This window comes from Echeneis naucrates, chromosome 16, assembly GCF_900963305.1.
Source record: "Echeneis naucrates chromosome 16, fEcheNa1.1, whole genome shotgun sequence".
NCBI lineage: Eukaryota > Metazoa > Chordata > Actinopteri > Carangiformes > Echeneidae > Echeneis > Echeneis naucrates.
The window spans coordinates 3,323,659-3,350,359 of NC_042526.1; the positions used below are offsets into that span (position 1 = coordinate 3,323,659).

General features: G+C 43.3%; 1 protein-coding gene and 1 long non-coding RNA gene across 3 annotated transcripts in view; one reads left to right on the plus strand and one right to left on the minus strand.

Annotated features, from left to right (window-relative positions):
- LOC115056034 (spondin-1-like) overlaps positions 1–13,273 on the minus strand; it is a 66,684-nt gene extending 53,411 nt beyond the window's left edge. Inside the window, exons 1-3 of one of the 2 annotated variants that reach the window (XM_029522263.1) lie at positions 12,592–13,273; positions 11,358–11,464; positions 1,902–2,035 (exon numbers count right to left, since the gene is read on the minus strand). In XM_029522263.1, coding sequence (XP_029378123.1) covers positions 1,902–2,035; positions 11,358–11,464; positions 12,592–12,817 — 467 coding nt within the window. In that variant the 5' untranslated portion in view covers positions 12,818–13,273. The remainder of the gene's footprint in view (positions 1–1,901; positions 2,036–11,357; positions 11,465–12,591) is intronic. The other variant, XM_029522262.1, reaches the window with a different exon arrangement.
- A 3,160-nt stretch (positions 13,274–16,433) lies between these two features.
- LOC115056140 (uncharacterized) overlaps positions 16,434–26,701 on the plus strand; it is a 42,196-nt gene continuing 31,928 nt past the window's right edge. The window contains exon 1 of the long non-coding RNA XR_003841770.1: positions 16,434–16,644. This is a non-coding gene — a long non-coding RNA (uncharacterized LOC115056140). The remainder of the gene's footprint in view (positions 16,645–26,701) is intronic.

Below are 26,701 nucleotides of genomic sequence, written 5' to 3' on the forward strand. Positions count from 1 at the left end.
CTGCAGCAGTACAAAGAAATTTTGAAAGCACCTTTGTTTTGAAGATGTTAAAAAAAAAAAAAATGCTTTCCTTTGTTCAAAGTTTTGTTTCTTACTGGAGGGATATTCAACATTTCAACGTCTTGGAGTCTGAGAGGGCAGTTAGAGATGAAGCGAAACATCATTAACGTCACAAGATAATCATCAAGCTTGTCTCGCAGCAGCTCCAGAGGAGCTTCACATCATTTAAAGTTGACTATATGTTGTGCATTAGAGATAATTAACGCATCTGCCTCAGAAGTCTGCCGCATATTTTTTGCACCACCAGTATAATGTCTGGCATTTATCATTCCGACAGACTGTACGAGGAAAGTTTTCGTGTATTCATCGCAAAAAAAAAACAACAAAAAGAAAGATTTATAAAACATTTTTTTGTACTCTTGGCCATTAAAAGCTAAAGTTGCATCCACTGAGTTCTGTTCTGATAATTCTGCAGGATCTGCAGGTCTTTAGGAGGATATGACGGAGGTCGGTTTGTGGTTTGCAGCAGGAACATGAACACTAAAAGACAAATTGACATCCTGCTGCGTTGATGCCTGGGATAAAAGATAATTGGGGACAGAAAGATCGTGGTCTTCTACCAATGTAGTCCTACATTGTCATTTACATGGAGCTGATTCTCTTGTTGATATTTGAGCAATAAAGCTGCAGAAAGTATTATTTAAAATCAACAGTGGACCAAAAGATGGAAAAAAAAAAACAAAAAAAAAAACCAGACCACAGTTTTCAATTAGCTGGTGAACATAGTGGCTCATTTATCTGCTAAACAGACAGATCGTTATCTCAGGAGGTGGTGGAGACCCAAACAGAAGTGACAGCTGGACAGAAAAACACAATGTCAGAAAGCTTCAGAAAAATCAGCCGACTCTCTTTTTGTTATCGGAATACAGGATGTCAACATGTTGGCATGAGTGTCCTGTAGGTGTCGCAGCACAACACAAAGACTACAGTGGGTGTGTACCATCCTGTCAGCCCTCTCAGGGTGACAAACGAGAAATCTTTTTAAAGTTTTCTGCTGCCCAGACTCAAACTCACGTCCATTCTGTGCTCAGTTCACGTTCGTATCACTCAGCCTAACAAGGAATCACTGAAAAATCCAGCAGTTAATAAATTAAAATGCACAACCTTAAAACTTGAATGCAGTCTAATGCATTTACTGCCATTTTACACAGCGACAAAAGGAACTAAGGTCACAGACACACACACGCCAGCGCTCTTGAAATAACAGTGCATTAACAGTGTTTGGAGTCACACCTGCTTTAAACCACAAATTGCTCCTCAGTAATCATCATCCGTCCCTTTGTTGTGAGTCTGGTCCCAGCCACACAGTGTGTAATAGCATCTTGAGGAACACCTGGGAATAGCTCATTGTGTTTCCTATAACCAGTAAAGACTATCTGCAGAAAAAAAAAAAAAACAATGACTGTGGCTGAGTGCACTTTTCAGTGGCGGTGTGGAAGTCTTGTTGCTTTGTGCCAGTAAAAAGTGAAAACGGCAGCTCAAGCTGTGGAATATAACTGCACAGATTGAGCCTGCGTTTTTAATCTTATCGGCTATTTAAAGCCCACTCTATGGTTTATTGGATGGATTTCATTTCTTTTAGGCAGCTATTTATTTCCTCTCTTCATGAAAATACCTCATTAGTGTCGTGATTCTTAGCGAGTGACTTTAAAAGCTTTTGAAGATGTTCATGTTTCCAAAATGCCCCTTTCTGCACCTGCATGTGTGAGGTGAGTTCATCCAAAGAAATAAAACCTAATGGGGCAGATTGGCACTTTAAATGTCAAAGGTATCATCTAATTTCAATATAGGAGCATAATTTGACAGAAAAAAAAAACAAAAAAAAAAACCTGTTCACTCACTTCAGGATGACGCAGCCGGTCCCGGTTGGCGGCGCCGTCCAGAACACCTGTATCCTGGTGCGTCTGCGCGGCGTGCTCTCCGTCACTGCAGGGGCACAGTTGGTCATGAACTGTGTGTCGTCCTCATCGATGATCTACAAATCAAAAGAATCGGGCATTTCCATTAGCACTCCAAACAGAAAACTTCCTAGTTTGATGTTATTTCAAGTAGCATATGAAAAACAAGACTTTGAAAAAGGAGGAAACGTGGAAGCTTAGAGTTTATGAACTGAAAGGAAACGGAGACTGATGGGATCGTGCTGCTGGAGGAGCTGGATGGAAGATTCAGTGGATGAGTAAATGTCGTCTGTGCTGTGCATGATTTTTACTCTCACTGGATAAAACTTCAACTTGGGAACTGTAAAAAAGAAAAAGCAGATCACCAGTATTCCTCCCTCAGAGACTGAATAATGAGCGTCGCATTTTTGTGCCAGCAAATTAATATTTGCCAAGCTATTTTACTCCAACTTGTAATTGGGAAACACGCTCTTGGTACTCCAGGAAAAATCAGGGGATCGCAAATGCAATAGAGACGAATCCACTGGGAACCCGGGATGCCAAAAGCAATTCATTACGTCGTAATTGGGGTATTTGAGTGTGACCTAAGAGGCGACTGGCTGACCCGCAGAGGTGAGACTCGATTCTTTCACTTTCGTAGAATACAAAAGCTCCCCGATCAGAACAAGCATCAATGCCAAACACAAAGTGCAGCTGTGAGTCTGCGCTGCGTATGACGCTGTTTTCGTCATCCTCTGCCGGCCCGATATCTTCTGCCACAGCTTCGTAACGAGCCCCTAATATTTCCACAGCGTCTCCTATACGTACGTATATATTGTGGCTCGGCATCAACATTGACCTCCACGTATTGACTTTCTATTTTCTTATTTTATTTCAAACTGTTAAAATCTCATTTCACCGTAGAGCTGAGCAGAGAGTATTGATTCTCTCTCTCGCTCTCTCGCAGACACAAATACACGTTGACAGCAGCCCTGTGTTTCATAGTCCCACTGGCTAATGGCTCTTACTGTATATTTAATATTGATTCTCTTTGTTGGAAAAAAAAAAACAATTCTGCTCACCTTTGCTCATCTAGTTTGTTTTAAAACATTAAACCAAACCAAACACATGATACCCAGGAAATATCCTGTTTTCCTCCAGCAAAGGAACCGTTCCCGAGCTCGGTGAAGAATTGCAGGCTTTTCTGAGACAAGAACATCTCCAACTAGTACTTAAAGGATTGAGAACTTCCTCATAAGTATGCGCGGAGGGAGTCGACTCCATCAGTGTTTTATCTACTGTGCAGCGGTGGAAGCTGCAGATTGTGGAGATGAGGGCACCGTGCGTGTCTATTATAATATTGTATGAAATTGGACAATCACCTCTGAAATTAACTGTGTTTAATATCAAAGCCGGCGGTGAGAGTGACATGATTGATCTTTGCGATTTAATTCCATCGCAAATTACTTTTTGCTTTTCTTTGTTTTTCACTCGGGCCTACAGATAAATTGTGAGAAAGAGGACAACTCTCCAAGTCCCTAAGTGAGGCTTTGGATAATAACAGTGTTGTGTTTTCACGACGTGTCTGGCCCGGTCCCCTCAGTGCCGGACCCTTGACAGACATTTTAAAGACTAAACACACACATATGCACCCACATCCTACGACCATAGCTCTTGTTCTCCGGCTGCCTCGGCTCAACAATAACAACGAGACCAAGACACTTGATAGGATATTAAGATGGGTACAAAGTTACAGAGCGATCTTTCCCTTCCCCCCCCCCCCCCCTCTGTTTTTCTGTCTTATTCACCATTTTGTTTACCTTCTGTCACAAAGACTAAAGTTCTGTCAGTCAAAAGCAGACACAAACAACGACCTAAAAGACAGGAAGAGAAAGGGAGACAGAGCGGAGAGGGAGGCATAAGATATAGATAAAAGGAGGAACATAAAAGACAAGGAAAAGTAAAGTCTTCAGTAAAAGAGGTGAGTACGGAGATGGATTAGGACCGGTGAGATAAATTGCAACAAATCGCACAAGAATAATGCTTAGACACAGATCTTCTGTCTGTACATGAAAAAAATACAGCCTATTTTCTGCAGTGATGCCGGCAGCTCAGATGTGTAGGTACACACTTCGCATTCAGAGTAATCACACAACAGAGACAGAGTGTGTGTCCATCAGTGGTGTTCACTCAGGCTCCATTTGTCTCTGGGAGTTATTTTCGCTAAAACAATGACAACACGATGAAGTCCAAAACCACAATCTGATTAATGACAGTCCAGTCCAAACACAGTTAAGACGCATTAAGTCCAAATTCAACACGGCCGAGTTTGGAGGTATTGATTTGTTTCATGTTCTATACAAGTTAGAGAAAATACGTCTTTTTAAATTTGGATTTTGTGAAACTCTTCCTTCAGCTAATTTGTGTGCTCATTAGCTGGCTGCCACAGATATTATTACTCACTATGGAGGATTATTCTGGTTTTGGCTGAAGAAAGTTCACATGAATTTGTGATCTTGTGAGCGGTAAAGTGTGCGAAATGAGCCGTTACTTGCAGCCCAAAATCAAAAGACAAGAAAGTCCCGAGTTTTTTATTGTCACCATTAACGGTCACATTGAGCACAGACAAGCTCCAAGTCCAAACCCAGCTGGGTGAAGGTGTGTGTGGACAACACAGTGATTTATCGCCCCTTTTTGCGGCGGTCAAGTCAGGACAAGTGCTGACCGCGGCTTTAAATCCAACCTGATGACAGGCAAAGTTATGATTTCTGTTGAAACAGTCAAACTGGGAACAAGTTGGGCAGAAGTTTAAAAAGCCATGTAACGAGGGAAGGCGTGAGAGACGCGAAGACAGACGGCGAGACAGACAGAGAGACAGCGACTGTGGGAAGGCTGGCAAAGGAGCGTTTGTTTTCACTGCAGAGGCTGGCATGTCTGTGTGTGTCCACGGTTTGTCTGTCTCAATCTCTCTCTCTCAATCCCTCGCTCTCTCTGTTGAGACGGTAAACACAGATGCTTCAGAGTGCCTCCACAAGCAAACCCTGAAGAACCCTGTTCAAACACACACACACACACACACACAAAGAGACAGAGTGACAGACACACTAGGCAAACCCAGGACTTAACAAACACCCGGGGTCCCTGGAGAAAACCGACAATAAGAGTGAAATGTGTGTGTGTGTGTGTGTGTGTGTGTGTTTGTCATTGTGTACATACAGATTGCAGGTTTGGAATTAAATGCAAAGCAGTTACAAAGAAGTGCAGACAGTTTAAACCTCCGGGACCTCGAGTGCAGAGAGGGAACTTTGTCAGAGGAAAAAATACCAAAACAACAACAAAAAAACAACACAGGCGGACAAACGGATAGATTGAAATGTCACGTCGGGTCTTGAAGATGAGCTTATTTCAGAGAGTAACAAAGTCCCCGTGTCTGGGTGAAGATCTCGGAGGTGCCGACATTTTGCCTTGAGCTTTCCATCAATCAAAGCCGTACTATTACGGCAGAATACCGCTGAGCTCTTTGGGCCATCGCCGCCATTGCATCATATTACATTTTTGTGCCTGAGTTTCCCGCCCAAATCAGCATTGTCACGTATCCAAACAGCTACTCAGTGAAAAAACTGACTGTGCGTGTGTGTGTGTGTAGGTTATTTCCTAGCAAATGGAGTTGATTCTGTGGCTTCTGGCATTCAATTACACAAAACAATGTCAGAGAAGCAGGAGCGTATTGCTCATTCGGTCTGTTTCATATAAAAATGACCCCAAAGCTCTTTTTTTTTTTTTTAAATCTACTTTTTTCAGCTATATCTACATTTTTAGTGCTACATTTCAATTCAGAAATCAATTTAATAGAAAGGTAAAGGCATTTCTATGTGATGTATGTATTGCCATCGTAGCTGTCAAGCTGAGGAGTGTTTGTCTGGACTAAATGTGTAAATGAACAGTCTGTCTTATTTATAAAATGGAGCTCAGGTGATTTCTTTCCAGCCCTCTTTTATGTCAGTCATGTCTTTTTCTTGTGTGAAAGCTGTGACGTTGTTGGGCTTTGGTGTGAAAAGCTCTGACAACAGCAGACAAGTCTGTCACCTTGACTTAAGAGCGCACTCAGGGAACAGACGACACGGAGATATAAAACAGCTTCCGTGACACCGACCAGCTACTTACGAGCTCTGAGCATTCAGCTTCTGACATGAATCATCCGCCGTATGAACGTACAGGTAAATCAAATATAAGTTCCGACGTGGATCAGACGCCGGCCTACCGTAAAAAAAACAGGCAGTTCATGATGACACAGCAGTGAGTCGTTTCAGCGAACGCCCTTATTAACGAGACGATTATTAAAGGAGCAGCAGAGGAACTGTGGGCAGAGTGACGGGACGATAAAACACTGGCCTCTAACACGAGGCGAGAAACAGTCAGATTTCTTTTGACCGCGACAGCGATGGCTTTATAACCTTAGCCCGTGTTTCTAATTGTAACCATGATGGCAAAGGTCGTACTTGAACTAATCAAGCAGCTAAACGTTGTATCTTGCCAGGAACCGGTGGTGAGTTGTTTCCACAATAGGAGACAGCTGTTAATGAGTTTGTCACTTTTAGATAGCTGACGATGCTAATGCTGGCCAAAGCTACAAATAGCTCCTTTAATTCACCGTTTTTCATCCTCGCTGCTGTTTCTGGAAACCTTTCTAAGGGTCAGGGGTAAGAGGGTAGAACACATGCCATTTTAGGTCCAATTTGAAAACACAACTCTACACTTTGTACACTAATCTGTCTCTGTCGGTTTCTGAGCGGTTCACCTTGGTCGGGCCGAACCAGAGACAAAGTGCGCAGCTTGAACCGGCTTCATTCATATTTTAGGAGGACCCGGGAGCTTTACTCTGAAGGTATGGGACTTCATGTTCAGAATTTAACTTCAACCAAAGAGCCAATATTCCTCTGAACAAAGAGACATGGCCGTTGTGTATTCAACCGCATGAGCGTATGAAAACAGCTGACTTTGTGTACGCCGACATCTTCCACACTCTTTGGCCAACTCGGTTTGTTTAGGCTATTTTCAATGAGAAACAGCATGAATAAACTAGACAGGCTCCGGCTCAGACCAAAGCTGACTCACTGAGCTGTCGCGGCTGCAGCATTCACACTCAATCACTTTCAGCTCCCAAAAAACTAAAACACAAACGGTGCCATTTTCTGTGACACCCAGCGTTGGTAAATCCTTTCCTTGCCCTATTGTTCCAGTAGCAGGTATTGACATTTTAACATAAAACAACACTATTAAGCTTTTATTTATTACGTTTCCTCCTGATGTTTGTAATTAGATGTTAATGGAGGACATCACTGCTCCAAGCTATCATTGTCTTCTGTGCTGATGGCGTTTTTGCCCACATATCAGCTGTCAGTCAAACAGCGTGAGCGGGAATGTGGATGAGCTACATGGGGGGTGTCTTTTTTGGGTTCAATTCAGAAACCCACGGCTGAATTACTGATGGAGTCACCCCGGCTTTGAAAATTAATGATCGTGGTTGGGAAGTTGGTGGGGGATAAGCCTCCGCAACGTGAAGGTGTCAGCGCCTGCCGGCACAGCGTGAAACCATCTTCTGTTAGCCACAGCTCAGAGAAAACAGCAAAAAAGAATGATTTGTACAAACATGTTTGATTGATTTGCTCTGATACAGATTTGCATAATGAGCATTTGTCTGTATAAAAGGGCTTTGGGTGACTGTGAACATCCATTTTGCTCACATTTCTTCACAATACAGAGTGATTTATCACCCTTTCTGGGACGCTTGAAGAATCAGACTTTATTAGGCCGTAATCAGCACATACTACGACATTATTTGTGCAAACCTCAAGCATCTGAGCCAGCCAGCTTGTCAAGCATAATTTAAAAAAAAAAAAAAGTTGTGTAAGCGCTTATGTGGCACCGCTGGAAGTAAACAAGCTTAGAGTTGTCCTTGTAAACTCCCGTTAATCAGTAAACTGGGAGCATCTATCGCTTGGTACTTAAGAGGGACAATAATTACTTTAGGATCACATTTCAGTGTGATTACGCTGCATATCAGGTCGCCATCGTTACCACCCTCCACATGTCCTATATGTCCTTTTCTTTAGAGCCCTCTAAGCTCTGTCTGGTTTATGTAATTGCCTCGATCTAAAACCTGACTTCAAACCAATTGGGTTTGTTTATCCCCGGGTAAACGCAGAACCTTTGATAATCTGTGTGGAGAAAAAGAAGATAATATCTCATGTCTGCTCATCTCTTCTCTTATCCAAACAAGCTCCGTTTGTCTCCCTGAGCCATAACACATAGCTGGCCTAGATAAATATGACCCACGTCCCACACTAACACAAGGAGGGCTGGGAAAAACACACATGCAAACCCACATGTATACCCACATGCCCATTTGGTGCATATATAAGCACAAAGACACACAATGGCTGCAGCGGGATAGCGAGCGTCTCGTATTCACACGTTTGCACACTCACAGATATACTCTCTAAGGCCTGACACATTAAGGCAGAAGTCTTTTAATGGCAGTAACAGGGACAAACAGCAGATTATTGCTTAAGGAAAAAGCAATGAGCTCCGTTGTGGTGCTTTAGCAAAGCAGCAGGCGGGCACATTCCAGGACGGCTGCCAGAAACAACCGAGTACCAGAGAGCACGGAGAGAGAACGGCAGTATGGGGAACCACAACTGTGCTCATTTGGCTCCCCTTCCCCTGCACAATAACAACTGTGACATTGCAAAACCGGCCGCATAATTAACTTGTGGAAAGTAAACTGACAGGAATATGAATTGATGTGTTGCAACTTAATTTTGAATAAGCATTGTTGTGTAAAAAGATGAGTTTGATGGATTGAGGTCATCTAGTTGAGAATCACTGTCGTGCTGTATCTTCTCTTATCGACCCTCTAATGTAATATGGGACTCAAAGGATGCCATATTTAATAAGGGAAATCATTCCAAAGGTAATTTCTGACATTAAATGAATCCAAAGTAAAGTTTTTGAGCAGATTAACAAAGTGTGGCCATCATATTATGCAAACAAACAATGGGGGACTTTTATAATCACCCTTTCAGATAAATCCTTCTCCTGCTCGACTGTGTTTCGACATCTCAATGGGCATAAACACGTCAATTATAACCGCAAATTACTGAGCAGGAAATTGATGGATTTGCCAATATGTGTTAAGAGATTTCAGAGCCTGGTTGTCAAATTTAATTTTGTTCGAGCTCAGCACAACCTGTTCCAGTTTCTGCTCCCTGGTCTCAGCCTCGCTCCAGACTCTGCTGGGACGCTGAGCTTCAGACTGAGAGGTGCTTATTGTGCGAGGAGCAGAAATTAAATAGAGGAGAGCGAACGGAGACGTTTTTTGTTCGAACTGTTAAAAAACCAAAAGCAGGTTCGACGCACCGCGTGACTATCCGGCTGGCTTCCACTGACTCCGATGTCACCAAATGTCACCAGAAAGCCAAAGTCGTCCTGTGAGCTACAAAACAATGTGATTACTCTGGTGTGTTTGTGTTCGCGCACACAAGCACACCTGCCCTGAGAATCGAATCTATTTTCAGGCTGGATCACGCTCTTTACTCTAAACTACTTAAAGTCAAAAAAGATCTTTTTTTCTTTAATCTGCCCAAAGAGCTCAACCCTCACGCTCGACTTGTAAAAATTTTATTAGCTGGACACCCAATTTGTTTTAACTGCTGGTGTTTATTCTTCTGTGTTGCGATGGTTAATTCATGCTTCATTCTTTTAATTCTCTGTCCTGTAGCTCTTATTTGCATTATTATAAATCGTGGTGCAAACATTCAAAGACTCTTCATTATGATTCAGCATTTGGAAACTTTGATCCGACCCCGAGGCGACGCTGCAGTGAGAGGTCAAAGGTCAGCCAGACTGAATACGATCACAGCGCTTTCACAAATGAAGGAGTGATACATTTGCAGGAGAACATTCAGCGTGACTGGCAGAACCAAATCACTTCAGAAAACACGAGTAAAAACATCTGGATGCTGAAACGCCTCTTCAACAATCCCTCATCTTGGTGGCTTTTATAATAAAACTAAATCTGGATTTGGATAAACATACCCCGGGCTGAGATTTACATTGAAATTGAAATAAACAGCCTCTTTTGTTTTTCTTTTTAAATCACAAGCGGAATTAATAACGTTACCAACATCTGGTCCCAAAAAAAGGCTGTTTTCTTGCTGAGTCAGAAAAAACTTTAACTGACTTAGTCACATTTCGGCTCCTCGTCTGAAACCGCAGCCAAAATGCACTTCTGGTGGATTTCCTCAGCTTGACTAGACAACGTTAAACCAAAGTGTCCTGCTGCCCTGAAGCTAAACTTCAGGTCTTAAAAAAACGATTGGGAAGGGTTCTTTTTCTTCACACAACCTCTCTGCTCCACAGGCTGAATGAACGCTGGAGGATTTTACAGCAGCAGTGTTGAAGAGGATGCTATCCTCACCCTTTGTGAAGCTGTCCACATACTTTTGGACACATATGGTTGATTCTACTCTGACTAATGTGGTCTAATGTGGTTCGGCAACAAATCTTGACGGATGAAGGTCAGATTGTTGAAACAGTTTTGAGGAGGTGACGATTTGAATTCGGTTTGGTCACTTGAGCTCATTATAACACCTTGGTTGTTGTTTTTGTTGAGCAACATCAAGACTGCATCAGCCTTTTCAGTAAATGAACTTAAATAACAAGTCCGTGCTCAGAACAGGCCTCTCATGGGTGCAGAAAGTATGAGGTGATATTGTGAAATGATGTTTGGCCAGTCAGACCAAAGTCACTGACATGAAAAAGGTGGCTTTGATTTAAGAGGAAGAGGTCAAATAAAATCTTGCCAGTTGGGATGATTTGATGATTTTTTTTTTCGAAGTCGGGGACAAAAATCCTCTCTGTTGGTGTGTTTGGTAAGAGCTTGGGTCGGATGAGTGTGCAGAAAACGCAGCTACAGATGTTGTGTTTTTTGTTTACATTGAGCGGGCTCGCTCCCTCCACGACCACAGAACTGAACATCTCCCATGGCTCCTCTGTGTCTGTCCATCCCTTTCACCTTCATCCCTCTGAGCGGGGGGGCGATGCCATGTCAGCCTCCCCACCTGGAGGAGCTGAGCCGAAGAGGCAGCTACATTCTATCTTTTCCTCTCCGCCACAACAGGAGAGCTCATTTTCATACAACTTCATGGAGGGGAGCTGCGTCACATCCGTCAGCAACACCTCTTTTAACCTCCATATCAGATGACGGCGGGGGAGCAGCTCAGTCGAATCCCATGTGGGTTAAAGCATGCAAATGAGCTCATCTTTTTCAAGCTTTTCCCAGAAAGCTCGTGGCACGTTCAGTATGCAAAGTATCAGTCTCTTCTCTTTACCCTTCCCTTCACACTTGCTCATCCTTACCTGGAACTGGCCGGCGTAGTCGTCGTCTGTGGTGCCCTCTCTGCCCTCCTTCAGCGCGATGAGGGTGAATCCTCTGAAATAAGCGGGGCTGGCTGCCAGCAGGACCACTGTAGAGGAGGAGGAGGAGGAGGAGGAGGGGAGTGTGTGCATTTACTCCAAAGAGACATGGACTGCTGAAGAGGCTTTACACTGACACGGAGGGTCACCTGAGACACCGCCGGAGAAACACGTGTCAAAGCTGCAAGCCTCTTCAGCGTCAGCGTGATGAAGAGTGAGGGCTGTAAACAAAAGGCTGAGCGTCTAACAGCGGATTCAAAGGGAGGCCATAAATCACACGCTTTGAGTTTAATGTGGGGAACAGGCCAGGGATGGGACACACATAATGAGATGTGGGGAGAATTTTATTCCACTCCCCTTCATGCCTCACCTTGTATTTTCATACCAGCCCATTTATCTTAAAACTTGCTCCCTCCCTCCCCGAGCACAGAGTAGAAAGACGCCAGCAGATTCAATCTTAACCGGTTTAAAAAAAAATAAAACATATTCATCATATAAAGGCTATGAATGCTTTGGAAGTAAGTTCTCTTTTTTCTGAAGCGCTGTCCTTCACAGGTCCCTGATTATAATTTAGCCCTGGTTTGTGAAAATGTAGTTTCACTGCAAAAAAAAAAAAAAAATTGCAAGATCAGGAGTTTTATTTCAGGAAGACTTAAAGACAAGGTGACCTTTGAATTTGATCCTTCTGACGCCTGTACCAAATGTTGCTCAATCCCATCACGCTTGTGCTGGATTTATTTCAATCTTTATGAATACAGTTCTGATTTTGAGTAAAAACTCTTTTACTCAAGTACTCAATTCTTAACTCATCAGGATGAGTGGGCCAAGGTTTTTCTGTGAGGTCAAATCCAGAGGGGATAGGGATTAAATTTGGAGGGGTCATCTGTGTGTGTGTGTGTGTGTGTGTCCACTTGCTTACAGGAAAAAGGGTAGCAGGTGATTACAGGTCAGAGAGTTCAACACTCAGCCACTGCTGTCCCTGCAGATCTCTGATAAAAACTAAAAAAAACGACTTCCTCTTAATAAGTTAACGGACATGTTTAAGGTTTGTGGGAGCTAATTTCAGAGTACACCTCGTCGCTGTTGTTGTTTTCAATCAGAATAAACAGCCCGCTGGTTTCATTTGCTCAGGTTTACGCACGGATTGCGCAAAATGAAGGCTGCAAACAAACCGTACCTCTGTAGGTCCTGCCGGGTTGGTAGGTTTCCGGGTCCCCCTCCACTCTCAGCCTGAACTCGTGGTGCCCATCCTTCCGGGTCCCGTGGGTCGGCGCCCGGAGGATCCGCCCGCAGTACCCGTCCGACCTGCCTCCGGAGGGTTCCTCCACGAAGGCGACGGCGTTGCACACAAAACTAGTGACGAAATAATACTGCAAAAGCAGCAGATGCAAATACATTCCCATCTTGGTGCTGCAGCCCGGAGATGAGAGTCCAGAAACAGTCCGATCCAAGAGAAAGAGAGAGAGAGAGAGAGAGAGAGAGATCGGCTCCTTCCAACAAACTCCCACCAAACTACGGCGGCACCGTCGCTGCTACAGGCGAAGAGAAGGAGACGAGTCCATCCTGAAGTGGAAGGAGCGCGTCTGGGGCGCACCGAGAGAGAGAGAGAGAGAGAGAGAGGAACTGCTGCCGTTTCCGGATCGGTCCTCCGTGTTGACAGTCTGGGAGGGGGGGGGGGGGGGGGGGGCAAACAACCGAGCGCTGCTGTCTCCCTGCCTGCCTGCCTGTCTGTCTGTCTGTCTGTCTGTCTGTCTCACTGGAGGCGAGGGAAGGTCCGGACTGGAGCTCCGCGCTTTAATGTGTTTTAAGAGCCAGCCCTCCGCCAACACACACATCTACACACACACACTGTGTGCGGGAACCTCACACACGGAGCTGCCACTTGCAGGCTGGGAAGGTAGTGGGAGGAGGAGGAGGAGGAGGAGGAGGAAGGATGAGGCGGGGGGGGGGGCACACAAATTCTGTGCCTGCTGTTCAAACAACACAACACGTTTGTAAATTCTCTGTGCGCCGCAGAGGAGAGCTGAGAGAGTTCCCAGACTGGCTGAACACATCCCCGTCCTCCTCCCGTCCGCCCCCCCTGTGCGCATTTACGCACACTGATTACGTTTAAATTCGCCGCCAAACAAATACAACACAAAACCACAATGTCGCTGCCTTCAAAACGCACAACAAACTTCGATGACGTCAGCGTGACCTCCACAATGACCAACGCGGTTTGACTGTCACCTCATTTATTTATTTATTTATTTATTTATTTATTTATTTATTTATTTATTTATTTATTTGTCTGTCCTGTGCGCTCTTTCTGGTGCTTTCTGTGAGTGACGATCGTCGACAAATATCTCTCAGCCACAAGCAATAACTGAACCACAGTGTAGGAACAGGCGCACTTTGGGATGCAACACACTTAAGAGACATCTGAGAAGGACTTTTCTGTCTAAACAACGACCGAACAGCGTCTGACACTGATGAATCGAACCGATTTTCTCACCTTCAAACTCGATAAATCCAAGAAAAGGGGAGACTGTAAGAACTCGACTCTGTCAGCGCAGTTTTACTGCACATGTATTTGATATTGTTCTTCTGATGTTCTTCCTGTGGACAGTCTCTGTCTCACACACACTTTAAGAAGGCACTCCAGAGGACAGGGACTGTTGGACAGAAGGTGTCGCCAAAGGGCGTTCGCACCGTCAAGTCCTCAGCAGCTACTTAGTAAATTCGTCACTCTTGCCTCTCTCCTCTTCCATCTCCTCATGTTTTATTATAGCAAACAGAAAAGTAAGAGGGATTATGGAAATTTGGAGGTTTAAGGTCTCACATTAAATGTGTAGTTTGGACTCAGCCGACGCAATGAGTTGAAGTTTGATGATATATTCATCCATTTCACTTTTTTTTTTTTGAATTTGCCTTCCTTCACAGCATTTTGTAAGCTTCCTGTTATTCTGTCTGAACTCTTAAAAAAAACAAAAACAAAAACATGAGGAACCAGCTTCCTTTGTTTATTTAAAGCAGCACAGTTATGACCAATGTCAGCCTTTGGGAAATGTGTGTAAATATAAAATCCCTTGATTTGTTCAAGGTTTTCGTGTGTGCGTGCCTGGGCTGGGAAGTGTTACCTGGGCGTAAGCTGAAAGCGCCTCTCAAGGCTGGAGCTGGTTAAACTAAACAACATCAGCCTGGATGTCACAGCGTGATAGATCCCATCTGGAGTGACTCTGCGCTATAAACTGTCTGACGGATGGCTGACGTCTGGAGCGCACCCTTGACCGAGACACGGAGTCAGAAACAACCCGCTGACCTTTCCAAAATGAAAACAACCTGTTTGCACACCAGCCAGCAACATTCCTGCATTAAAACATTCAACTTTTTTTGTTTTTTCTTTTTCACTCCAGCTTGAAAGTGAAATCAGCGTGACATCTTCAAGTCTGTTCTGCTGAACTTCCTGTGAAATGATCACCAGCTGAACTTGTTCTCAGGCTTTCATACATTTTGCAGGACTTAACCGGAAGACCAGGATGATGTTGACGCGTGAGAATGTTCATCTGCTTTTTTATTTTTTTCCCACGACCTGCAGCCGCTCCAATGATCTATGCCTTCGTCTTTAGTCAACTCGCCTGTCTAAATAAGACTTTCATGAGGGTAATAAGGTTCTGATGCAGGAGGCATCAGCCAAAAGGGTGTATTAAATATGAAAACTGCTCCGATCTTAGTGTGTGGAAGTCATTTCCTCTAATGGACAATAAAGGTCCAAAAAAAGCCCCAGATATTGTGCTCAAGTGTGTAATAGAATTTTTAATCATTTTACAAGACTCTTTTTCATTTTCTTCATAGAAGGCATTTGCTTCATTTAGGTTTTTTTTTTTCCTCTCAGCTAATAGAGATAGATTGAATGTATTGACTTGAATAAGCAAAGTGCCCATTTCTGAAGGAACATACGCTTTGTCTTGTATTTTCTTTAATTAATTTCCATGAAGGAGACGTATTTCGCTGAGGCAGAAGTGCCACAACTACATATTTTGTAGTTTTTACTCAAATAAGAGCGTAAAAGATAAACACAGCAGGAGAGACTTCAAATGGAGTTAAGTGCTTTAAGGCTGATGGTTCACTTGCGTGACCAGATGAGTGCTCTGAAGGCCCAGCTTGGTTTTGTGTTCAAGGTCCACGCAGACGTGTGTTTACACCACAAACACAAAGCTCGTCTGATGTCCCACCAGATGTCGGGTGGGGCGGATGGCAGGTCCGTACATGTTCAGTACAGAGGCCCAACCGGTCCGGGTGAGCTCGGCGCTGGAGCTGAAGTCTAGGTGGTGATATTAATCTATCTCAGCTCCAATAGTGCAGGGCTCTGCTTGCACAGACCTGCTTTTTTTTTTTTGCTCGTTTCATCTCACAAAAAAAAATCTTCCTTGTGTGCCAGAATTGCCAAGACCGTGCTTTTGTGCCGTCACAGTTTAATGAATACACATGAACTCAGCAAGCAGGCCGAGCTGTAGTCCATCAGCTCCAAACCAGGAACAGCGACTGCCCACGGTGAGAGCACCTGAAAGAGAGAAAATGGGGATGCTGGCATCACTAAGACGGAGTAACAATTCATTTTTAATCTGAAAGACCTGACGAAGGAGATCGAAGGAATAAATCCAGCTCTCACATGCAAAACCTGAAATTTAAAGATTCCCATAGTATTGTATCTCGTATGTTCCATCTAAGTGTGCCAGTATTAATGCCACTGACAAGGCTTACGGGCACTTTAACTGCCGTTAATATATCTAAAGTTCTTCTGTTCTCACAGAGAGAAATCAAAATGTTTCTTGTTATGTTGATCGCAAAAGAGCTTCATACACAATTATTGTTAGATTATGTTTTATGTGTTTTATTTTTAGCAAGTGCTCGAGACAGTAAGGAGATGATGGAGACATTGTTTCCCCTGTTTGGTGTCACCAGTGACATCATGGTGTAGCAGGAAACAGGAAATGACCTCACTGATAAGGAGGGGGAAGGGAAATTGTAAGTGTGGCACACCTGGGAACTGATAGGTGGAGGAGGGAAACACAAACAAAGAGACCCGGAGGAGGATGTAAAGGAAAGGAGTTTAAAAAGAAAACAAAACCCAAGTGGACTTAAAGTGAACTTTCACCGAAGGGTGAAGGGGAAGTGTGTGAAAGCAGGACGGTGAGGAGGAGAAGTGGAAATCTGGAGCAGACGGACCTGAGCCAGTACCTGCCCACAGGTAAGTCCTCTGTCATATTTAGTGACTTTTAGGCATGAAGATGGCCAGAAAGAAAACAAATACGACACTGACATTGTGGAGGTAATGTAAACAACTTCCGCTGATCAGCCATGTTGGTTCTTTTCAGTGATCGTGCCTAAAAATACACTGCAGAGATAAAATGTAAATGCTGTCGTTGCCACCAGTAATTTGCCCTTAGCTGGGGCTAATCATCCCGATTGTGAGGGTGTATATGGAGGTTGTGTAGCACTGCCTGTCGCTGTGGTTTTTGTGAGTTGAATGTGGAAAAAGTTTTTTTTTTTTTTAATTCCCTTCACTGACTCCTCCTTGCATTTATTTTGCTTATTTGTTTTAAGATTTGTGGGCAGCTTTGGGACATTCCCCGAGCTGCCTGTCAGAAAACACACAACCCTGCTGCTGTTTGGTTTTTTTGTTTTTTTTTTTGTAGCTTCTAAAGAAGTGCAGGGGGCTGCTTGCTATTTGAACTTGAGTACAGTATTTTAATGACCTTCCTTACTGTAATATCGGAAACAGACTCGTTGTGTTAACCATTAAACCCGAGGGCTCTGAGCCACTACAGAAAAATGAGATCTATATGAATGAAAGCATTTAATGAGATCCAGTGTATGAAACGCTGAACCCAAATTGGTAAAACCTGACTTAAGTAAAAAGAAAACTGGAACCTGGGAGAGTTTCTTGGTTCTCTTGTATTAAGTTCGTTGATATGTCACTTGAAACTTTTTGGCCGCCAAGTTGAGCCGCAAACACGAGGCAGTGTCGTTTCTTTTCAGGGACCGAAAGCTGTTAAAACTCACACGAGTTCACCGTTCACGGCTCCGTCACGCTGGCAAAGAATAGCTGATGAGAAAACATTTAACAGGTGCACTCATAATTACAGCTGTGGGTGTGTGTATGTGTGTAGTTGTGCCTCATAAAATTATGTAAGTGCTTGCGTGTGTGTGCGTGCTTGTGCAGTAATTATATCATTCCATGGTCCGAGAATAGCTTTGCTGGAAGACATACAGACCTTAAACCAGCACAGAAGAAGAATCTAAAGCTGCTTTAATCAGTATTTTTGAACTGACTGAGGGACGTGGAAGATGTTTGTACTGATGAAGCTACACAGGGACTGATTGTTACAGCGCAGCCTGACAGAATCAGCTATCTTTTACCTTCTGTGTTTTGGTTTGGTTTGGTTTTCATCACTCTCAGAGCAGGTTTGGCACCAAAATAAACTGTGAGATGCACTCTGCAATATTTTCATCAGGTATGTTTACTTTAAAAAAAGAAAAAAAAAGTTTTATTCACACATGTCAGATTGGGTATCGTTATTTCCTTAAAAATAATAAGAGTACCGTACCAGCTTGTGGTATTTTGATGCAAAGGCAGGTGGGAAAGAATAATCTGTGATGAAGTGCAGGGCACTGATACAAAAAGAAAAGGTTTGAAGGAGGAGGGAGAAGCACAAAGGCGACTTTACAGGGAATGGTTGCATAGTCCATTCAAACACTGTCTTTCCAATCGAATACCGTTATGATCGGGGTCAAATGCTGCGCAGAGGTCTGTGGAAAGCACAACTATACACGGCTTCAATAATCCTGAGCCCCAGTCTGGTCTGCTGCAGGGCTGTCATGGAGACAAACAGCCATTTGTGCTGGGGGGCAATTTAGAGCCACCAATTAACCTGAACCTGCGTGTTTTTGGGGTGTGGGAGGAACCCAGTGCACAGTGAGAACATGAAAACACAAAGGACTGTAAACCTCACCAGGGCCCAACACTTTGGAGTGGATACTGCACTTAAAGTCGTTAAAGCCAACCATCCCCCGACGAAATCTGCGGAGGTTAGAGGATACTGCTAATGTGCGCGTGATGTAATTGGCTCACATTCTCAAAGCCGAGTTTGCAATTGTGATCTGGGTTTATTAATATCTCAAAGGGCTGCACAAACTTCAATAGGTTTCAGAAATAAGATTGAAAGAAAACGAATGCAGATGACTCAGAGCTGACTGACAGAAATACGAGTCTGTTCCGCTGAAAACACCAGATGCACACAGTCCCACAGTCCCACACAGTCAGTTTTCTTTCGCTGCCTGCCGTTTCTTCTCAGGCCCAGTGGAAATCATCTGATGGCCATGCAACAGGGCGTCTGCCAACAGATTACAGGGTCTAAACATTTATTATAACACCGTCAGCCTGCTGCACTTAGACGAAATTATTTTAAAGTTTGAAGAATACTTTGCGTACCTCCCGAAGCTTAATAAATCATTCATGACAAACTGAAGATGTAATAATGTGAAAGCACGTACATGGATATTACTTTCATGCTGTCCCCATGCAGGGACATCTCTGTTCCATTTCCAGACCCTGGCTGTCCTGACACTCGTGACCAATATCCCGTTCTGTCAATCAAATTTAACAAGTCATAAATTGGGAGAGACTACAGCGGGCGGGGGGTTGTTGACAAGGAGCTGAATTTAAGTAACCGCATGCAGAGCTGTTTATATTGACAACATGCTCATGTTCCCTGTTTGGTTAATGGAGTGCTTCATGCACGGCCATCCAAACCTCGCGCTCGCCAATTAAGGATGTCCATGAGCAAATGACAGCATAATTGACTCACTCGCTCATAAATGTTAAAAGTGGGAGAGGAAAAAAAGAAAAAAGGTGCCAAAGGCACCTGAAGCTCGTGAAACCATAAACCGGTTTGATTTCTGTATCTCCACAACGCAGGAGGGAATAAATAAGGCGGCATTTGGCGGAGAAGACGATCAGCTTGGCGCAGTTCTGGCCGTCATGTTTTACCTCCAACTCATCTGTTCTAGCTGCTTGTTCATTTGAAGCTTCTGCCGTGTGGACGGCAGTGTTTTAGTCGATCCATCTGTGTACATCCACCGTTCAGCAGCCGTTACATTACTATTTTTACAGCCTTCCCATTTTTAAAATACACGACAACAGACATCTACGCTCACATCATCATCAACAACAACAACAGTGTGGGTGCGCAGATCAACAGGGGGAGGAAAAAGAAAGAAGGACAGCAGTGCAGAGGCCAGGTTTGTGCTACGTGCCTTCAGGGTGGCTGCTGCCAGCATTTAGAAGCCTGATAGCAGAAGGAATAAATGAATCGGAGCAGCAATTGGTTTTTCCGACTGGCACATAATCCTGCCGACCTGAAGGTATAACAGAAAATTCTCCAAGAAGCACACGATCAGGTTGGCCAGTTATTCCCTTTGCTTTCTGGTGCGCTCGCTTCTTCCACAGAGAGCATGGGTCAGACGGTGGGACTCCTGTGATCTCAGAGCAGACCTTAACAATGTCAGACGCTTTCTGTCTGTCACACAAAAGCCTCCGGACCGGCACATGAGTGGAAATATTAAGAGGCTCTTGATAAAAGTTACATAAAATGATCTCACTGACACCAAAACTTTTAGTTTCCTCAGCAGGTGAATTCTTTGTTGTCCTCACTTGAAAATGCAACTTTAAGCTGTGAGCTTTAAACAGGCCCGAGAAAGAAATCCGGAGCGTCAGCGTCAGTAAGATCACGGCGTCTACACAAAATCCATCCAAAGGCAAATTTTATTAGTTTGTTTCCAACTACAGCCAATCTCACTTCGCAGAATTGTAGATGTGTTGAGCGACTTTCTGGAGCTGTGATCGTTTGTGTTGATTTCTCTTTGGCCACTGACAAACAAAACTAACTGTCTGGCTGGCTGATCGGCAAAACTTTCCATCGCCGCCACACAAGAATGTCACGATTGTTAGCTGAAAAAAGTCAGATGTGTTGTCCTGCATCCGGGTGCCTCAGAGGTGTTTTTGTTAGTAAAATGGTCTGTTTGATTTGTTTGATTTGGATGATTATGAGAGATGAAGATTACGTTTTAGTATAAAGAAACTCGTGTACTAGCTGATTTTGGAAGTATGTAACATCATCATTACTTCAACGGGATAACAATGTGTATATTCATGAGTTTGAATATTGTTAAAGCAGCTGCTGCACAATTAATTTAGTTTTCATGCAATCACACCTGAATGAATGATCCTCTGTCAGTTTCTTCAGGACTGACTGTGTGAATATAACTTTGGATACAGCGAAGCTGTTTCATTCAGTGGCTGTGGTGAGACGTTACTTCATAACAAAAAGCTGACTGAATGAATCGGAGCCAATGAAAATGTGTTGGTTTTTTTTTTTTTTTTTTCTGCTGCTTTTGATCCTTTTTTAACTTTATTTTCCACTTTTCTTTTTCATTTACTTCTCTTTTGGAGCCTCCTCTTCACTCTTCATCTCTTCATCCTCTCCCATCTTTGCGGTCTGAAACAGGGATGTTTTGTGCCTTGTTAGTCATCTCATCAGATCTTCTGAAATCTATTATACTCTGTAAATGTTTGGAAAAATGCACATACATGGAGGTGAGTAGGGAGAACGTCTGAATGAAACACCACCTTTGCAATATTTGAGATGCTTGGTGTTGTCATGAAATAAGGAAAGAGGCAAACCTCTGGATTCAAATGGAAACATGGGCTGTAAATCTGTGATTTGATGTCAGCAATCATCTGGACAACAGACTGCGACACTTACTGTGACATATGAGTGAAAATGAAAATCAGCTGTAAGTTCATCATCACTGCTCTGCCTGAGGTGATGATGTGTTCTATTTCTTATGTTGGATCATAACAAAATATTAGACAGTCAAAATCATCACCTCACTTTTCTCCGTTTCTTCTGTTCTTTAAAGTGTGGCATCGTTTCTGAGCCCAGAAGAAAGACGGACAGAGAGACAATGACAAAAAAAGAAAATCCTTTTTGCCAGTAACACAAATGACCCACATTGGGAGTGCTTTTGTTGTCTCAGACTATCAGATGGACTTTTGATCTTTGGGCTGTGTGAAGTGATACAATGAATGGCTGAACACGGTCTGAGGGGAGAGGAAGCTGCTCAACAGGTGGGGCGGTGCATTTTTCTGTGGAGCAAAGTGAGGCGAGTCCATCCGGTGAGAACTGACGTGACTTAAAACCATAAAAGTTCACGATGCCGTCTCGTCAGCAGGCCAGTAGACTCGCAGCGAGATCTGTGTGGACACGCATTCACTGAACGTTTTCTCCAAAAAGAACACACACATTTAGCACTGCAGTCGTTGCTAAACGTCTCGCTTAAAAATTGAATGCCAAGTTGCGTTTCTGTCTGCCCGGTCATGAGTTTATAATATACGTTTCCTGCAAGAGTGCATGTAAAGATTTTGCTGCTAACAGCACATAATTGGTTTATGGGATTCAAGGTCATGTTTGTTGCAGTTCAGTGAAAGGTTTCATAAAGCATTGTTACAGGAATGGCAGAAATTTCTTCAGCCTGGCTGGGATCGTTACATGATGAATGGAGGGAAAAATTGCTTCTTTAGAGAAACGAAAAGTTGGTTGTGTAAAGAAGAAACTTCAAAACTAAACATTGAGGGTATCTGAAGAACAGTAGAACAGTAGCTTTTTTTTTTTTTTTAAACTTTAGGAGTCATTTGTATGATTGTTGCAAAGTTTGCAAGCTGATGTTTAAAGTTGTCATTTATAAAACAACAACCTCTGTTTCGTTGTTAATTACTGCATGCTATTGGAGAAACTAAGTTTAGGATTTTTAACAATCCCTGGTTGCAGAGTTAGGCTGAGCCTTTCGATCAGACAAACGTTGCAGCAGCGGTGGGTGAGTCGGGGGATTCTGGGGGGCCGATGCTTGTAAAAGTTACTCAGAAAAGGAATCTGTAAACTGATCTCCTGTTTGAGTGAAACACTGACTGGGTTTGAAACTATTCATGCACAAATACACCGGTGAACAAATTATGAGGGACATAAAATGGATTGACCTGTACGGTAATTATTACTCTGCACACTCAGAAGCTCCTCGTTGCAAACAATTTTGGTGTTTACTGTCAGTGAAATTTACTCAGAATTTCATGATTAATCTTATGATTTAATTTGGGACCTCCAGGTCTTATCGGGTTTTGGACCAACACTTTATCATGGACCTGCACTGACCACATTGTTGCCTCTGGCTGTATGAACTTTGCCTTTTTTCCCACTTAACTATCCATCAGGTTGAAACAACACCTTTCCACACAAGATTTCTCATAAATCAACTGATTGATGCTGTTTGTTCACTTTCTGTAATGAACGGGGCTCGAGGGCGACGCTATCGGGGGTTTAGCCTTGTCTCGGTTTGACACCAGCTGTTGCCTCCCTCGCTGTCAGCCATTACGCTCTCACAAGGCCATTAATTGGCAGTCCTTCACCTTGATTAAAGGACACCTGTTTGACGCTGACAGCCAAGCATTGCCTACAGGTGATGATGATGTTGTTGTTGTTGTTGGTTTTGTTGTGGTTGCAGCAGATGGTTGGATGTGTTTGCTTTGATACTGCTGCTGTCTTTGTTGATGAAATTGAGTGGCTCGGCTAAATGTAGACACAAACCAGATTGGCACCCCTACATTCATCACTTCTCTTACAAAGGCTTGTCACTTCAGACGTTTCCCTCCTTTATCCTTTTTTCTTTCTAATGACAAATTTTAAAATCACTGAATATTCTGAGTGGCCAACTAACACATCCCCACCAGCATCCAGCGCCAGATTTGCTCACTAATTACAGAAATAACTCCCTACTTTGTTCGTGATCTGGCAGCAAATTGTACATTACTTTAATTTACATTTTATTAAACTGATCTTCAGTTGCTTTTATACTACAACTCTAAGAAATGCAATATTGTCTGTCCAGTGATTTGAACCACGGTGACGTCTACTAGCTGAAACATCATGGAATGTGGTACAGTCTTAAATCCCAGACGATGGATTCGTCTGTCCTTTTAATTATTACTCATTTGTATTTATTTGTACTTCTTTAGCAGAATTTTCGCTTGCATAAACATGGCAGTACACAACGCAACTTGGATTTCACACAAATGCAGTGCGGATGACAGTTAACCTGTTTTCATGAAACAAAATCCCTTTGTGTTAAAATGGTACAGTGGAGATACTTTCATGTTGAAGTCAATGGGACATTATGGGACTTTTGATTTTTAGCCAGTTAAGAGTTGAAAATAATTATTTAACATGCATATGACTGTTGCTTGATGTTTTTCAGAGTATTGGTTTTAGTGGCTAATCTCATTCTGAATGTAAAAAAACTGACCTGAAATCATTCCTGATGTGTCACAGCAGTTGTATACTCAGATGCTGGTGTATTTTAAAGTATCCTTTCGGATCACATTTATCGGTTGCAGTAAGTGCTGAGCTCTAAATTGCCTGATGCCGGCTCATCCTTTTTGCTGCATGTGTTGTGTTTCTAAATCCACCTGACACACTTGTAAAATGAAAGGACCACTTTCCATGAGAATGCGGTATGAAGGACAAACGGGGACTCCTCGTCTCATTTCTGTGAACACTCAATAATGCGCTCATGCACAGACCTGCCAGAGCCTTCGAGTTTTAAAGTCAAATCTTCGACACTGGTGAGCAGACATCCCTTATGTGAATGAATCACTGCCTCAGCAGCAGGGGAGTTCAGAGACCAGAGGTTCTGAATGAGTGTTTCCCCCTTTCTGTACCGTTCTCATGTTGTTGTCGTTCTTATTTTATTTTAAGACGGATGGTCTGCTGCTGTGTGTGGCTTTTCTGTGTGTGTGTGTGTGTGTGTGTGTGTGTGTGTGTGAGAGAGACGGTGGGTAAATGGATGGAGATTATCACAGACTTGCCGGTGTTTGAGCTTTGTCTGCAAAGTGACTGACACCTGACACCGAGCGGTGGATTCTGCATAATGCTTGCTAAGCACATTGTCATCTTATCGCTCAGTGAAGAAAAAGTTTCGGAGGGAAGTTTTGAGCGCAGAAATAAAGCTTTGTCATTTCATGCATTCATATGGATGCAGCCAGCAAGGCATTGCTGTACGTGGCACATTTCAATAGCGTCCTCTGACTACACCAGGAACCAACTCATTAGACCGCAGACATAAATCATATCAAAGGCCTGCAGCTCTAAAGTGGACATGTTCAACGTTGCAGGTCGAGGAGCGTCGCACGAGTGCATTAAAGGTGCACTGATCGATACCATATGCTACCATTTCTTCAAATGAATAGAGACAAAGCATGAGCCGCCTGCACTTCCCTCAGCATATATTTCACCTTAGATTTGATTTGATATCAAATTTAAATCTACATTTCCGGTCTTTATCAACAAAATGTTCTAACATACAAGCTTGTTGGTAAAAGATACTTTCTGGTTTGACGCCCTTCTTTGCTTCATTCAGCTGATCGTCAGCCGTCTTTGTTGTCTGACAGTCTCATGAGCGTGAATCCAGCTCAGGAGCTAAAGTGAGTTGTCCATTAACTGGAAGACTGTTGGGTTTTTTTTGTTTTTTTTTTTTTTTCATGTGTCATCAATATGTAAATGTAGGGCTATAAAAGTGCTGTATGAGTGAGTGTGTGGGCGACGTGGCCTCTATAGCGAAACGCTTTGGGTGTCAGTCTCCATTTCACAGAGATGTGTTAACCAGAACAGGTATGAAAGCTGGAAACTGGCAGCTCACCATAAACACAGAAAATTTGTGTTTGTCCGTGTACAAGAAAGAAACAAAATGCACCGTTAATCAATTTTCTGTGACTCTGGCAGAAATAGATCTTTGCATGCAAAGCCAGCTGAGCGGAAAAGAGCCACATGTCACAGTTGGGCCCGGCTGCATCCGCAGCAGATGTCACATGATTGGGCTGGATTTTCTGTCTAACTGAGAATGCAGCAAAGTGATGCAGGACAATGAGAGCGCAACCATTCAAAGCAAGCTGCTGCTGAAACGTACCCAGATGAGAAGTTTACCTGCCTAACGGCAGATTTATTTATTTATTTATTTATTTATTCATTCTACAGACGCTGCAGGTGCATTTCTTTCTGACTGCAGTGATTTTAAACGAGCTTGCTTCCTTGTCTTTCCCCTGTTATCACTGCGTTCGCCAGTCCTGATCAACAGCCAACAGAAATGGCTCCAGTTCGGGGCGTTTTAAATGCAGGAGCCTCGTACTGGTGCTTTCTTTTTACTGGTGACAAACACGGCAGGAAAAGGAGAGGGCATAAAAAAAAAAAAAAAAGAAGAAGAAGCACAAGGCAGGAAATTACTTCAGCTTGATTAAGTGATTGTTTGTGAGCAACCACAGCCGTCGAACAGAATCCTCTCTCAATCCCCTCCAGAAAGCTTTTGTCTTTACTCATGGCATCATATCCTGCCGTACAGCTGCTGGTACTCATGCCAATTCAAAAGCATCAGACTAAGCAAGTGTTTGACAATGATTCGGGGGTTTTACGTTGCTACAGATGGACGTGCACATTCGCCGTCCAAAGACAAAAGATTTGATTTGAGGATTGCTGCAGCGGGAATCGGTATCAGGACTTCTTTGTTTAGGCTGATGGAGAAACGAGCTGACAAAGGACTTTTCCTACTTCTGTTCTCTGTCTGCAACATATTTGGAGGAGGGATTACGAACAGCCTGCGTCTGTCAGTCTGTTCCATCATCCATTCATCAAGTGCCCTTTTTTCCACAGATAGATCTGGTGGCATTTTTGCATCAAGGATTTAGAAAATGTCAGCGCTGCTTTATGACATTCTTGAATTTGAAGTTTATTTATTTTATTTTTTTTTAACCAAGCTTCTGTCCACAGTCTCCCTATTTCCAATGTTTTAGTACATTTTGTATGACATGCATGCTGATGTGTTTCAGTTTGCGGTGCCTCATCATCATAGTCATTACATTTGTGCTGAAAATAGGCAGCGGCGGCGGGGGGGATAAAATAAAACTTCAAATTTCTTCACTTGTTCCACAGTGCAGAAATTGCAAATGTAAGTGAATCAAAAGTGGAGTGAGAATTACATTACTGTGTGTTCATGCAGAGAATATAGTTGGCATCATCTGCCTCAGCTGAAAGTCTTCTGGCTGAGTCGCGTGGCGTCGGCTCTGACCATGTGGTGGAGGTAAACCCGGTCTGTCAGTAATAAAGAACCCTTCAGGGCTCCGAGGTCAAAGTGATGGATGTTACTTA